The sequence below is a fragment of the Schistocerca cancellata genome, chromosome 8 (genome assembly GCF_023864275.1).
Source record: "Schistocerca cancellata isolate TAMUIC-IGC-003103 chromosome 8, iqSchCanc2.1, whole genome shotgun sequence".
Classification (NCBI taxonomy): Eukaryota; Metazoa; Arthropoda; class Insecta; order Orthoptera; family Acrididae; genus Schistocerca; species Schistocerca cancellata.
Genome location: NC_064633.1, coordinates 528,256,671 through 528,273,488, shown reverse-complemented (window position 1 = coordinate 528,273,488; position 16,818 = coordinate 528,256,671). Strand labels below are relative to the sequence as shown.

At 40.1% G+C, this 16,818-nt stretch overlaps 1 protein-coding gene across 3 annotated transcripts in view; it reads left to right on the top strand.

The window, feature by feature from the left end:
- The window catches only part of LOC126094599 (alpha-N-acetylgalactosaminidase-like), a 77,365-nt gene that overhangs the window by 3,057 nt on the left and 57,490 nt on the right, over positions 1 to 16,818 (top strand). Inside the window, exons 1-2 of one of the 3 annotated variants that reach the window (XM_049909070.1) lie at positions 11,301 to 11,344; positions 11,524 to 11,683. In XM_049909070.1, coding sequence (XP_049765027.1) covers positions 11,526 to 11,683 — 158 coding nt within the window. In that variant the 5' untranslated portion in view covers positions 11,301 to 11,344; positions 11,524 to 11,525. Of the gene's footprint in view, positions 1 to 11,300; positions 11,345 to 11,499; positions 11,684 to 16,818 lie in introns of those variants that run through there. The other 2 variants (XM_049909071.1, XM_049909069.1) reach the window with 2 other exon arrangements.

Genomic DNA, 16,818 nt, shown 5'->3' with positions numbered 1-16,818 from the left:
CATTTCGTTAACAAAAACATTTATTTTTAATAAAATGTTTAGTTCAATGAATTTATCCTATATGAGAGCATTTAGAGCAGTGTAGGTAGAGACAATTGTCCAACAGCCTGAATTCTGCCTTCTAACATTTACATATTTAATACGGTAGTTGCTTTTTGCGGTGTATAAGTCCTGTTTATTTTTGAAGGATGAAGAGTTGATTTCTCTGTTTCAGCTCATGTAAATCTGGGAGTATGCAAAAATGTGAAATAGTTTTCCTAAGCCCTTTGTAATACACTAGATTCTAGCTGATGACTTATTTACATATACAACATTCCTAGTTGCACCTGCATCTAGGTCATAAGTTGGTTCAGAGCTGTCAGCAAATAAGCTTTCAGCCAACAAGGTCTTCAATGGAAATAGAAAAACACACACACGCACATGACCACAGTCTCTGTGTGTGAGTTGCATTAGCGCGCACGTGTGTGCCTCTAGCTTTCGAACTACCACTCCCTTTCTAGTGCGAGTACTGTCACTGGTGCTGCAGGTGGGTGCATTTGAATGTACATGGTTGTGTGAGCAGAGCACATATTCCATAAGCATTGTCGCAGCATATTCTGCTTATGTTGGTTCTGAATGATTTGAGTTTCAGGTAGATATGGGGCACCAGTCATCCTAATTAAATTAGACACATACAGACTCTTGGACTGCTCTGCATTGCAGTGACCATTATATCATGCAGTATCTTATAGTAAACAGTGTATTCCACTGTGGGGTTAATTCTTCATCTCTGTATATTATAAGAGTGTGGAATGGACACTTTTGTTGTTAGTGATGAATTCACTGTCGGCACAAAATATTTTTGGTCTGGATTCCTTTTTGGAGTCCAGATCATTGACAGAATCCATTTAGTCTCCCAACTGGTCCCCTTCCAAGATTTGGTCTCTTTATTATGGTTGTATGGTCAGCTGTTTGAAAATACCTGGTGTTGGTCAGAAAATTTTGAGGCCCATGTCTTCCTTCAGTCATCAGCAATACCTAAATTTTGTCACACCTACCCCATTACCTTCATCACATGTGACAAAGTGAAGGACAGATTGTAGCATTGGCAGGAACTTGGTGTCATTTTTCCTAATCCATCTAGTCAGTGAGCTACCCACCCCTTTGGTGCTGGTCCAAAATTCAGGTGGTGCTGTGTGCCTTTGTGGCAATTTTAAACAGTCAATGTACAATCTGTTGCAGACTCATATGCCACTCCACGTCTGGAGAAGATGGTTAAGTTGTCAGAGGCCAGTATTTTCCCCCACAACAATCTGCATAATACATACCTGCAATTGCCATTGGGCTCCACTTCTCAACACATCTTAGAGCTCAATAACCCTGTTATAGAAAGTACAAACATGAATTATGGAATATTGTACTTTATAGAACCAATGTAGGATGCAATGATGGAGTACAGGCTGTGTGGCACTGAACTCATTGAATGGACAACACTTACACAGATTACGGAATAGGCTGAGCACCCGTTTGTGCTCACTTGAATAATACTGTTTCTTTGGCAGCTCACCAGAGTGCTCCAGGGGGCTGACCCAGGTGGCCTCTACAAGCAAGCCTGTGAACTGTATGGATGCCCAATTTCTGAAATCACGTGCATCATGAGTGATGATACATCAGTCCTCTCTTGTAGGGGGCGGGAAAACCGTATACATGCATAAAAACATTAGGCACAGAAAAATATGTGGTACAGAAAAAATTCATGGTACTGATAAAGCACTGGTCCCAAAAAAGCACTGGTAGCAAGAAAGCACTGGTACCAAAAAAGCGCTGGTAGTAAAAAAGCACTGATTGCACAAGGCAGTGATATTACTAGTCACAGAAAACCCCAAAGATGCTGCTAACATCCATTTCATCTCCCAATGATGGTGGCTGCTGCAGCATGTGGTGGGCAGGCACTGGCAGGTACGGGCGGAAGTGGTGAGGGAGCAGTTTGGCCTGCCATTGCCCCCTCTCCTGAAAGGCCATAGGGCAGGACGAGGGACAGCATTTCCATGACAGTGACACCTGCAGCAGCATGAACAAGACCATCTGCAACACAGGAACAGGCATCGGTGGTGGTGGGCACGGAGTGGCGGTGGGCACTCCAGGACAGAACCCCCACCCCACCCATGCACATCCGCAGCTGGTTGAAGTGATGCCCATCAGGAGTGCAGATGATGCAAAGGTTCTGGCCCAGTGAAGCCTGATGAAGGCAGGAATGCAGTTCGGCATGTGACCGAAATCACGAGCCGAGACAGGTACACCTGGCGACACAAGCATTGTGTAGGAAGCAGCAGGTCAAGAAGGGTCCATGATTGGCATCCGTGTAGCAGCTCCTCTGGACTCTTGTCCCCCACTGGAATGAAATGGTACACACTGAAAAAATGGGTTAAAGCAACTTCAGGGGACCTGCCCGATACATACTTCCACATCTGAGTTGTAAACATCTGAACCATGCATTCAGCCTCATGATTAGATTGAGGTTGAAATGGTTGAGTTGTGGTATGGTGAACATCAGTAGCCTGACAAAAAGATGTAAATTCTCGAGGAACAAACTGGGGGGCTGCTAACAATATCTGTGATATACAGAAGTCCCTCAATTGCAAATATCTTAGACAGGGCCAAAATAATGCCTGCTATGGATGTGGACCAACAACACACTATGTAGGGTGAACTTGGAATAGGCATCCATTACAATGAGCTAACACTGTTGTAGGAAGGGCCCAGCAAAATCGGCTAGTTGCTTCCAAGGGCGCTGTTGCGTTTGCTTTGGCTGGGTTAGAAAGATGCCCATGGGGCCACCTGCTGCTGAACACAGTGAGTGAAAGCATCAATGAGCCATGTAATGTCCCCATCCATGCCCGGCCGACACACAAGTCAGTGGGCCAAAGTCTTGGTGTGAGAGGTCTCCCAGTGACCGACATGCAGAAGCCACAGTACATTATAGTGTAAGAAAGAGGGAATCACAGCCTGGGGAGCAGCATCCTCCATAGCTAACAGAAGAACCCCATCAAACACAGAAAGGTGATGCTGAAGGGAGAAGTAAATATGCAAAGGATATGAGGCACAGTCCGCAGTTTTTTTCGCCACCTGTGCAACACAAAAGAGAGGACCCAACTGAGTACAGGATCCATGGCGATGGTCGACACTATTGTAGCACTAGTAATGGGAAAACCATTGACCATGTTCTGGTTCTCAGTATCTACGTATAAACAAATCAACTTGTCCTGATCGAGCTACGGATCCGGCCCAATTGGAGGGTGAGATAAGGCATCAGTGTTGGCGTGTTGCGCAGTTGGCTTGTAATGATATGATAATGATAACAGGAGAGGAAGAGAGCCTTGTCTGGTACAGAAGCTGAAGGATTAAAAAGAGCAACCAATAGCTTGTGATCTATGATTAAATGGAACTTAGAACCACACAAGAAGATGTAAAATTTCTTGATGGTGAACACCATCACTAAAGTCTCCTTTTCAATCTGAGAATACCTCTGCTGAGTGGGAGTTAAAGGCTTAGAAGTTTAAGCAGTGGGTCAGTCAGACCTGTCCACATATCTGTGTGCCAAGATCATGCTGAGAGACATCTTCAGTCAACACAAGATGCTGACCTGGCTGAAAAGTGACCAGACATGGGACAGACTGAAGCTTAGAATTAAGCAAATTGAATGCCCGACCACAAGCTGGAGACCAGAAAAAAGGCACATTTTTATGCAAAAGTGCATGCAGGGGCTGAACAACAGTGGATGCGCCCAGTAAAAACTTACCGTAGTATGTAACTTTACCTAGAAATGGCTGGAGTTTCTTAACAGAGGTCAGCCACTGCAAAGCCATAATTGCATCGACAGGATGAGGCAACAGCTTGACCACTGTGTAAGAAAACTTAAAAACAACATTGTACTTGAGACTACAAAACGTAAAACAATTGGTAAGGTGGTCTTCAGTGGAAAGTGGCCACCTGATAATTTTATGAGCAGCTCGTCAGAGCGGGGCGAAGGATATACATCTATCATAGATTGTGCATTGATCGTGACACTGAAGTCAGCAAAGAGGTGAAGCTTACTCATTGGCACCTTAACGAAGACCAGTTGTGTATCCAATCACGGGGAGAAATAGGCCAAATGACATTATGTGACATTGAATGGTTCAATTCAGCCCTGACAGAGTCATATTACATGACAACCACCTGCCGCACCCAGAAAAAAGGAGGGCAGGTGGACTCTTTCATGGTAATGTGGGCCTGAAAACCAGTAGTACAACTGAGCCCAGGGGAAAATATTGATGAAAATTCAGAGCAGAGGGACTCCAATTGCTGATACAGAACTTGATCTGCCAGTAAATTTACCTCATCGGCAATGGAGAAACCAAAAGCGTTAAATGTATCTAACCCGAACAGGTCTGCGGTATGAGAAAGATCCACAGCAAGGAAGATGAGAAGGCAAACAACAGATTTGTAAGAGATGGGAGTGGAGAACTGACCTAGGATCAGAATCTGCTGTTTACTGTAGCTAATCAACTTCTGTAAAACCTGTGAGAGGAGAAGGGAGACCAAGTCCATGTACGTTTGTGATTTTGCTGAAGTCACCGCACCTCCTGTGTCCACTTGTATTTTTAGCAATTTATTAAACATATGTCCACAGCTCGTGGTCGTGCGGTAGCGTTCTCGCTTCCCACGCCCGGGTTCCCGGGTTCGATTCACGGCGGGGTCAGGGATTTTCTCTGCCTCGTGATGACTGGGTGTTGTGTGCTGTCCTTAGGTTAGTTAGGTTTGAGTAGTTCTAAGTTCTAGGGGACTGATGACCATAGATGTTAAGTCCCATAGTGCTCAGAGCCATTTTAACCATTTTTTAAACATATGCAAGTCAATAAACAATTTGTTCAGGGGGACAGTCACTGTAGAGATACAGTTTATGTCCATCAGTACTATTGTGCCCACCACATTTGAAGAGAAGTTACACACCAATGCAATGTGGCCTTTCTTTCAACACTTGTTGCAAACAGCCCAGTTCTTAGGGCATTCAGCACACTTATGTTGGATAAAGCTGTACAGGCAAGACAGAAAGACAGCAAGTGATCACTGCTGTGATACATCCCGTTGCTGCTGTGGCTGTAACCGATGCTGCCCTTCATGACACTGAGTCAAAGGTTATTCTGATGCATGGCTTCCAACTTGCCTGTACATTTGCTGTGTGCCCAACTGGCATGACTGAGTAACTTCCAGTACCTTTCCCCATGCAGCAATCTGATCACCTGTGACTCATGATGCTTCAAAGGACTTTGCTCTATTAAACACATACGTAAGTGTGAGATTCTCATACGTAAGTGCTTCTTCACACACTTCCCTATCCAGGGTAGATGAATAATAACGTCATGCACCATGTTATCAACATAGGATTGATGAAGGGTACCAATGACAAATTTATGACGATGGCTCAACCCGTGTAATTCTGCAGCCCAGACTTTGTAAGATTGGTTTGCACATTTCTGATAATGGTAAAATTCTACACACATCTCAGTGACATTGTGTTCTGTCACAGTAATAGGTTGAGAGAAGTTGCACATTTCACCAAATGGCAAGCTGGCCAGTTCTTGCAGAGGTGCAAGTTGGCCTCAGTTGCCTGAGACTGCAGTTATGTATGTGCAAGTTGTGTTTGCATGCATGTGTACATGTGTGTTTGTCGTCTAATTTTGATGAAGGCCTTACTGGCCAAAAGCTATATTTGTGACAGTCTTTTTGTTGTGCGTGTCTGTGACACGGCATTTCTGCTATATGGTGAGCAGCAACTTTCCTTTTCACAATATTGGCACAACAACTGATACATGCACGGCAAAAGCCAGGAAAGAAAGAAAGAAAGTGCTACAAAAGTTCGCATAACCCATGCAAAAACCCTGGAGACATTGGCATAACCATGTCTCATAGGGGTCCCAATCTTCAGCTGATTCATCATATGCCAAGAAGCATGATGGTTGTACTGATGGAAGAGTGATCTGCTGTGAACAAGTGCATACCACTTAATTGAGAACAGTGATAAGAGCCTACTGTTGTTCCACAAAAGCTTGCTCTTGGACTGTGATATGTTGGAGTATTTCTTCCATCAATATGTTTGTTGGGAAACTTAACACTGACACTAACACACATAGAAAAAGTAACCCTCCCTCATCACCAAGTTTGTTATAGCAAGAACATACGTGATTTATGGAATGTAGTACTTCATAGAGCCAATGTAGGATGCAGTACAGTACAGGGTGTGCATAGCACTGAACACATTGAATGGACAACAGTAATACAGATTACAGAATAGGCTGAGCACTCATTTGCGATTGCTTAAATAATACTGTTTCTTTGGTGGCTCACCAGAACGTGTCAGGGAGCCGACCCATTTAGCCTTTATAAGTGGGCCTGTGAACTGTATGGATGTGCGATCTCTGAAATCACACATGTCAGGAGTGAAGATACAGCAACCCACCATGGGCTTTACCAGTTTATTCTCTTACCCTTTAGAATTTTGCTGCCCCAGTAGTTTATCAAAGGTATTTGGAGCATTTGATTAAGGACATCCTTGCTGCGTCACCTAAGTTGATGACCTCTGGGCCATAGGCTCCATGGCAAGAGGAGCATTTATGGAATCTGCAGGCAGCTTTCTGCACAGTGGTCTTTGTGGCAAATTTGAAAAATGTATCTTTTTGCCCCAAAGGTGCATTTTTTGGGTCATGTGCTTAGCAAATATGGCATTATCCCTACACACAAGCACATCAAATGCATCATCCACCTGCCAGCCCCAAGAATCTGATGGAGCTCCACTCCTTTTTGAACAAGATTTCTTATTATGCTAAGTTCATTCCCTAGGTTTCACATACATCTGCCAACCTCTTAACCAGCTTCATCAAAAGGGGTCAAATTTATGTGGTCTGTGGATTGTCAGTGCACTTTTCACTTCCTCAAGCAGTGTTCATACTCTGCTCTCTGTTTGACTTCTTTTAAGCCAGGTAAGCAATTAACCCCGGCCTTTGATGTATCCAAGTATGGCATTGATGCAGTTCTATCACATCAGAACCCAGATGGTACCAAGCAGCCCATCACTTATGCATCAAAGATACTTTCAGTGGAGCAAAGTAACTATTCACAGGTGGAAAAGAAGGTACTGGCTTACATTTGTGGCATTAAAAGTTTTGTGCTTTTGGTATGGTGCTAAGTTCATACTCATCACCAACACAAAACACTGATTTCATTATTTGGCTCCTATTCTAAGCTACCTGATAGGCCTGCACATCAACTGCAAAGGTGGGCACTTGTATGACATTCTTTACCAGTTCACTGCTCAGCTTGCTGATGCAGATGCATTATCGCTATTGCCAGTGGGACCTGATCCAGATTCCATCAACAGGAGGCTCTCATTTCAACACTGGACAATACTTGCAGCAGACATTGCTGGATTGTCCCTTGATGGCATGGCTGGTCACAACTACCATGACTACCTCCTGTTTTTCTGGAAAATCGTATGACAGTCTAGATGGGGTGGCCCAAATGTGCCTGTTTAGTGTGGCATACATCTTTCCTACCATGCAGTAAATTCAACATTATTCAAGGGGTCCTCATACTTACCACACAGAAGCAAAACTATCAAGTCATTATTCCTTCAGCTTTTTGTCCTCGCATACTCCAGCTGATGTCACACTGAGCTATTTCTTCTATGAAGGCCTTAACACAGGGATACATCTACTGGCTGAACATGTTATTACCTGGTTTTCTGCGGCTTAACAACCTTCATGGTGGCACAGTTCTGTTATACCCTTCATTTTAACTGTCAGCTACTACTTTAAGTGCATAATTTGTTTATATCTTGAAGTGAATGATACAGAGTTGCTCTAAGACAGTTGCCTTTCACCTACAGTTTGTTAAAAAGAATCTCTGTCACCTGAGGATACATCTTCAATTAATGAAACTGGTCATTAGTTTCAGTAAAAAGTATTTCACAGCCAATGTGGATAATTTCGTTCAAAATGGAGTCAACTGAGTCATCGTTGCCCACTACTGTGGTAGACTGACTGCCAGAGAATCTTGTGCCCTCTCCAGTTTCGCAATGGAGATCACGGCAGAAACTGAGACATTTTTGATCCTACATGGCCTTTTAGAGGAGAGGAATTTACTATCCCCTGTCAGTGGACATACATATTGACACAGATAAGCTGGCAGCAGGGTAATGCATAATGCTACCATGGACAGTATGCACAGAGAACCATATGACAGAACTGCTGACCCAGATGTTTACTTGCCAGTGGTGAGAGGCCGGGCCAGTCAGTTCTTATGCTGAGATCAACTAACATGGACCTGGCTTTCATGTCACACCAGGCTCTTGGTTCCACATGCTAGTTTCAGTCATTTGTGCTGGTCACATTTTGTGTTTTTCTCCATTCCAGTCTCTATGCTCCTCTGTAGATTGACCCTCATGCCAAGGTTTTTCTCTTCTGGGGGCCATCTCCCCAGCCTTTGGGTCGAGCAACCACTGTTGGCTACAGTAGTGACATTTGTGCTGACAGGGTGGATTTGCAACATTGACATGCCCTTTCAGATACAAAAGCATTCTTTCTGTCTTTCTATGACTCAGTGAAGCAGTGTTTCACCATGAGCCATTTGACATCTGCAACCTCCTCCAGACTTCTCCATGCTTTACAGTCTCCAGCTATAAGCATCCTTGTATTTCCTGCAAGATTTTAATGTTCCCAGATCATCTTTTAGGTCTTATCTGTAAAAAACCAGGAAAGTGTTCCCTAGGCCCTTCAACTTTCAGTTTGCTTGGATATTGTCCAACCCCTCCATTCCACTTTGACTACAAGCATAATTACATCTCTCTTTTCAATTTGTTCCCCTTTCTATTCCTGTGTTTTGCTGTCTATCCTAGTACTGCCTGACATGTTCCTCTCCATTACTCACTGAGCAACCATCAGTTTTTGAAGAATTTTTGCATTGTAAGTGCATGTCCCAAGTGAAAACTGGCAATCACTGTTTCTTAATTTTCCATTGCAACACACCAGAAGCTGAGTTTTAAAACTCTGCATAGTTTACCAAAAGTACTCTAGGCCATTTTACTCTTATATCTTTTGCTATCAATCCAATCATTGTTTCCAACTGGCCTTTATATGACATGTCACGAGCTGTTTTATTACTTTGTTGTTAATTTGTACTACTCATTTTTTGTATTTTTATTACTGCATACACTATTTTAGTCTTATTATAAATGATTTTTAGGTCTTCTTTAAAACTATTTCAATTATGCATTTCCATTAGTTATTGAAGCTTATCTGCACTAACAAACAGTACAATGTAGTCAACAAAATGATAGTGATTCATGCATATTGCACAAACAAGTATTCCATCTGCTTTTTTCCTGTTTCCTGTTTTTCCTGTAGTGATACTAAAATTGTTTTGGTGATGTATAATCTCATGGCCTGACTGAATTCCCCATTAGCCTGATGAAGTTGGAATATTATGTAGTACTGTTTATGTGGTAGCTTAATTTCTGCTAATGAACATAGTCATTTGAATTTAATAAAAGTTTTACTAATAAAAGCCTTTCTTTAATATATTTATAACAAAAAAATTTCTTTTTTTCTAAACACTCTGACCCTGTCATGATCTATGATTATGTTTTTATTGCCTACACTAACTGAAATGGATATTTTCCTGTTATTTTACTCTCTTTTATTTTGTCTGACATGCTTCGTATAAAAGCACCCTAATTATTTCTTCATTATCATATTAATGTCCTTTACAAATAGTTTGATAAAATGTATAACATTTATTATTTGTGGTTTATTTCTAGTTAACAGCTTGAGCTTCTTGATCTATTGATGTAGTGTAGTATGTTCCACTGTCTAGCAGTGTGTGGGAAAAATTAACATTTAAATCTTTCTGTATGAACTTGGTATTGGAAAAATGGTTCAACATGACATTAAAATCTATTGATTGGAATAAAGGATAATAGGGCTAAGATACACACACTAGAGTGTTTGCCTGGGATAAAAGAAGTTTGAAGTATTATATGTACATAAAAGTGACAGTTTTCATAAAAACTACTTCATATAAATATTTCAACATTAATGAAAATTGCAATCCCAAAAAGGACATGTGTGTCTGAAATGGACCTCATACCACAGATTATACAAATGAGAACACAAATACTGATATTGCAGAACTGGATATGGTTTGCAGTGAGCTCCCAGAATACTGAAGTCAGAGCCTCTAAATTCTGAATTATGGAACACAATAGGACCTTGGAGACACTCCTAGTTTGTATCTAAATCCATGGAGCTTCAACTATGGTTACTGAAGAATTGTGACAAGGTAGTAAGGTTGCCTTCAATACTCTGGAGTCAAGATTGCATGTTGTATACAATTATGCCCCAATCTGCCACACTCACTGTTTGTCCCTGTGCCACTCAACAGGGAACACTGACTTTCCATTGTTTGCGAATATTAGGCATGAAACAGTGATGATTTAAGAGATTTCCTGTATAATTAAAAAAAATCACCTCTTTGTAGATCCTACAACATGAAACCACAGGGATCTAACATATGGTATAGGTACTGTAAGTTCTTCATTTTTTGTGATATAAAGAATATATAGGCATGATGAGAGATACTGATACAGATATAAAACAGTTAACTGTCTGTGGAGATGCCATTTACTTTGTACAGTACTTGTTTTTAGGAATCGCCAGTGCATGAAAATTTTTAGTTTAAATATTCTCATAATGAAAACGAAAACAAAATTTTAGAATTTTTAAGGATCCAAACTGATGTGACAATGCTTCTCGCTGTCTGTAAAATAGACAGATCGAGCAAATACTTTACTCCTCTTTGTAAGATAATGGGGTGAAATCAGTAATTGTTTGCATTAATGTAAATCCAGTGGATAAATTTAAAATAATATAATGCTTGCCTCATAAAACTAGGATTTCATAATGCATAGAAATGTACTTATACTTGTTCCTGATAAATGTTGAACTAAATACTTAACTGTAGTTGACAGCAAACAAAAGAAAGGAGTTCAGATAACATCACCCTGTACAGGCCACAATTTAGGGCATTTGAAAGTGTTTTTGTAGCCAGCTCTTGATAGTGCTCATATCAGTTAGGAAAGTCAGCCCTCTCAAGAACCACTCTTGAAACGACCATTCACCTCAATTAAGAAGCATTAAAACTTTATCAAGAGATTATATCAATAGAGAAGGTTTGATAATACTACACTAGCAAAGAAAGCAGATACCAGTTGCTTTCAAGGCCTCAACTGAGGGCAGGTGAAAGAGATTTGAAAACAACTCTTCACATTTCTGTAATGTATTATCTTCTTAAGGGGACACCTTCTCCAAGTACCCATTATCTTTACATTAAATATATTAAATTATTATCAAACAGATAACACGGAGAAGAAACAATTGATAACATTTGGATATCGTTATAAACCCGACACATTACAAATAACTGGTATTGATTTGGTCTTACTCTTTCCAGATATGGCTGGAATAGAATTGCTGCTTCTTTCTTTAATTCTGGCTGAAACTTCAGTCGCCTTGGATAATGGCTTGGCATTGACACCTCCAATGGGATGGTTAGCATGGCAAAGATTTCGCTGTGTTATTGACTGTACAAACTATCCTGATGAATGTATTAGGTAAGTACATGTTGACTAATTATTAACATTAATATCTTTTGATGTGTGCGCCTCTCCGGAAGTAGACACTACATTCTTTCACTGATTTTGTTCTTTATATATCACAGTGGAAGGAGAACACAGATACAAAGGTGTTTAGACCAGTTTTGCATGTTACAGCTACTATCAGCTCATGTTAATGACTGACTACACAGCACAACTTTATTTGTATTTTAAAATTTCTGCAAATCAAAAGGTGTTCAAAAACTTTAAAAGCTGTTGTTTGAAAATAATTTTTATTTTTTGAAAATTTTGTTATTGTTTGAAAATAATTCTTACTTTTTGCAGTTGTATTATTCAGTTGCTGTTTGTGGCTATTTACATAATCCCTTTTTTACACTCATTAAATCTTTCTGTACTACAATACCAAACTGCACCTCAATAGTAGATAAGGATGTAATAGGTATGTGTCATCTGACTTTTCTTTTCATTATCAAAAAATGTCACACTGACATGTATGTACCATGTCACTGAAATTAAGTTCTCTAATCATATTATCAGTCCACATCCATAGCTGTCTGCTCAGCGTGACAGACCCTCATACTGGGGACACGGGTTCAATTCCCTGTACTGCAAGAAATTTTTCCTTGGGAGGCCTGGACCTGGCTGTACTTAACATTGTGATGCCAAATGAGGAGCTACCAGATTAAGAGATAGTGGCACCAAGTTCAGAATGTTGACAATAGCCAGGAGTGCAGTGTGCTGAACTCATTACTATTCCATTTAATCTATACATTAGGAGGTTTTAAACAGTGATCTTGAGTTAATGATTTTCCATTAAAAATTATTTGAAGGACCTACAGTTTATTGTTAACTGTTTTAAACTGAATAATGTTGACTTTGCCTCAAAATGATAATAAAAAGATTGCCAACAATATTTATGATAGAGGAGGAGCACTTATTTGTAAGCAAATAAAACAGAACAAACTGATGTGCATTGACAAGTCCCACAAATTTAAAAAAGTATTGTTACTCTTGAGTTTTTAAAATTTTATAAATTAATTTGTCAGTATTTAAAAAGAAAAAGAAAAGAGTTATGCTGAAGAGATATAAATCACTGCAGACACAGGAGGAGAAGTTACTTTGTCCAGAGGAATAAAGAAGAGGTAAAAAAGTCCAGTTTTAAATTATAAAGCACTGCTAGTAATGTATTACAAATGTTAAAAGTTAAGAACAGAAGTTGATGTAAAAAAGAAAAAAACAAATAATAAAAGGTCCATGTTGGCCAGATTCAGAAATAAAAACTGTGACAGCTGAACATGGAGAAAGTAAAGAGAAAAAAATATTTAAAAACAAGGGCAAAAATATAAACTACAGATGTAAGTAAAAGAAGAGAGATAACAATGTAAAACGGGATATGGAGGAGCAAAAAAGAGAGGTAAAGGATTGGTAAAATGAAATTGAGTGAATGGATAACAAAAGAGAGACAAGCAAAAAAACAGAGAGGGAGAAGGAAGATTAGAAAGTGGCATTCGGAAGAGCAGAGAAAATAAACTGAAAGGAAATAAGCTAACATTTATAAACAGATAGAGAGGCACTTAGTGAAGAATGTAAGTGAGAAAATGGAAAAGAAGAAAGAGACAAGCATGCATAGATAAATATAAATTAAGAGTTGGTGAATATTAAGAATATAATATCTGTTGTATAGCCAATTCCCACCTACAGCATCTGGAAGCAGTGTTGTTGGTAGTAGATCTGGGTGATTAGTATAGCAGAACAAATGACTTCCTACATCTGTGCTGTGAAAATCAACACTCAATTCCAAAATCAGTTGCTTCCTATCCCTTCAAAGATGCAGGATCATACAGCAAGTGAAACACTACGTTTGCTATTTTTTATGTCCAACCAGGTTAGAAATTAAAATGTAGTGAATACAAAAATAAAACACTGAATTTCTGGCTATTACTTATTTTCAGAAGATGAACTATTTGTTACTGCCGGTAGGCATAAGTGAAAATACATATTACCCTAGCTTCCAGCATTAATTGTTTCTTTGTAAGGGAGGAGAGCGAATAGGTTGGAAAGGAAGGGCAGGTCACTCACACCGGGTAAATGGGACCCATTTGTTGTGAGGACCACAGGAGACAAAGATGAAGAAGGGGTGGGGGATTGGAGAAGGGGTTTTGTCAGAGAGAGAGAGTGTGTGTAGGAGGTCAAAGATGTAGACAGGGAAGGGAACATGAACAACAATATCGGAGAGGAATTCTGCTTAATGCAAGACACTATTTTTACTTTTGTTTTCACCCAGACATGTTTGTGCACTTTTTGTGGTATCTTCAGTGGGTTTATATGTTTATTTTATTGTTGCAAGAATGTTGTTACATGTTAACCTGTAAAGAAACTTTTGGTACAAAATTATTTATTTTGTGAAAAGATCAATTATTGTGAAATATTTTACATTAGTTTTCATACAGTACAGAGTTGAGACATGTATCACTGAGATAGTCATTCCACGTTGTTCATTTATGATGTGTCTAAACATTCTAGTTTTGTAGTAAATTTGGAAATAAAATGGATGCATACATTTGTTTATGTGCCTCACATGTTGGTAACTTTAGATGTATTACACAACTTATAGCTTGTCATTTGTAGACAGCATTACATTTTTATTGTGCATTTCTTCTTGGGATATTTAGAACTGAAACATTGACAAGATCATTGTGTACAACAATGCAAACTTCAGTTGATTACCTTTCATTTTTGCCTTAGTGAATGCTTGAAGGCACAAGAGTTAACTCAGTACAAAGTTGAAGTTCCCATGAATGAGGTACGTGAGGCTAAGTATTGAGCAAAAAAGTGACAGCAAATTCTAAGTCTGGACCTGAGGCTCAGTGGACATCAAGTCCTTCTGAACTTGCTGTCTCGTGCATTACTGAATCCATGCAGTTGAATTTCAGTAGCCTTATATATGCATTCACAATGCTCCCTGCCACTAGTGGAACCAGCATCCCAGCCATGCTTGAGCAAGCTGTTTGTAATGGTGACTCCAGTGAGCTTTGCAGCTTTTGTAGAGCAAATGGATCCCCTGTGCAGAGACATTTCACAGCTGCATCCCTTAGTATTGGGCTATGCTGACAGACATTACTGGCAGTTCCCACATTGTGTATCATCAGTCCCTTAACATTGTGCATGTTCTGGATTTGAGACACAGAGGTCACTTTCTCCCTTTGATACTTCTGGTTTGTGCCTGCTCTGTTAATGATGCAGTATTGTTTACCAGCTATAGACCAGAGCACTGGTTGTGTCCACCTCATTCCAGTCTGCTATAAGTTACTAGTTGACTCAACTGCTCTTGCTGCTGCCTTTTCTCTCAGGCACTGCACTGCCTGTCAGTACCAAATATTTTGACTCCTGAAGGTGTACTGGCCAACAATTCCATCTCACAAATTTACAGTTTCTCATGTCAATTTTCCCTTTGAATACATATGTAAACTAGTCAAGTAGCTCAAACAATGGGATGTCCAGATCGGAATATCAAGAACATTATGAAAAGAATAGATTGCTACTAACCATAAAGAAAACACACTCTCATTCACACAAGGAGACACACCTTGTGCACACATTACTGCTATCTCCAGCCACTCCAGCCAGAATACAACTCTCACATTGAATGAAAGCACCAATCTGGAAGTAGTGACCATGTGTGCCTGAGGTGTGCCTACCTGAGTGAATGTATGTGTGTTTTCTTTTCTGAAAAAGGCTTTGGCCAAAAGCTCAATGGGCAACAGTCTTTTGCTATGCCTGTCTGTAACTAAATGTGTCATCATTACAGTGAGAAGCAATCTATCCTTTTCATAATCAAGCAGCTCAATTTTCTTTGCTGTGCATTTAGTCATCATCATCATCATCATCATCATCATCATCTTCGTTTCCCCTCTATCCAACATCTGGTCAGGTTGGGGCATCAATGGCACTTTGCCACTTTACTCGGTCTTTCCACCATTCTTCTTCCACAGTTTGGTTCCATAGCAGGTTTCTCCTCCTTAAACTCATCTCTATTGTATCAATCCATCTTGTTCTCAGTATTCCTCCTGGCCTCTTGCCCTCAATCTTGAACTCCATCATTCTTCTTGGTATTCTTCCCTCTCCCATCCTCTTCACATGCCCAAACCATTTTAATCTATTCTTTTCAATTTTCTCAGTCAACTTCTCCACTCCAACTTCCTTCCTAACATATTCATTTTTCGCTCTGTCTTTCCATGTCTTTCCTAGTGTATTTCTCAGAAACTTCATTTCAGTGTATTGTATCCTACTCTTCTCTCTCGTCCAGTCATAGTCCAAGTCTCTGAGCCATAGGTTAATACGGGTGTGAGGTAAGTCTTGTATAGCACCAGCTTGTACCTCATTGGCACTTCCCTTCCCCACACCAAGCCCCTCACGCACTGGTAAAATGTACTACTCTGTTATATTCTTTTGCTAATTTCTGTCTCCAAACAAGCATTCCCCGTTAATACATTTCCTAAATATTTAAAGTTGTCTACTATTTCAATATCCCCTCCCTTAATATGAATTGGTCCCTTGCCCTCTCTATCCCCTCTGGTTACCACCATGGTCTTGTTTTTCTCCACACTAAATTTCATTCCATATTTCTCGAACTTGTCATTTAGGATGTCTGTTTGTTTTTGTACCTCCTTACTGCTTGTTCTCCACACCACAATATCGTCAGCAAATAGTAACAGCTTCATCTCCCTTCCTCTATGGGCTTCCTTCGTCTCTTTGACTATTTCATCCATCACCATTATAAATAGTAGTGGTGATATCACACTTCCTTATCTTAGTCCAATAACATTCTTCAACCATTCAGTTCTTCCAACTGGTGTCTGCACACAACTAAAGCTTTTTTCATACATTCCCTGGATGACTTCAAGTGTTTGCTTTCCAACTCCCTTTCTCTTCAAGGTTGCCCATACCTTTTCCTTGGGAACACTGTCATATGCTTTCACTAGGTCAAGAAATGTCATCACCAGATTTTTCCCATGCTCCCAATGTCTATCCATCAACTGTCTCATGCTAAAGATTGGGTCCACTGTTGATCTACCATGGCGAAAGCCATATTGCTCCTCTTCTAACTACCCTTCCACTTTTTCTCTCTCATC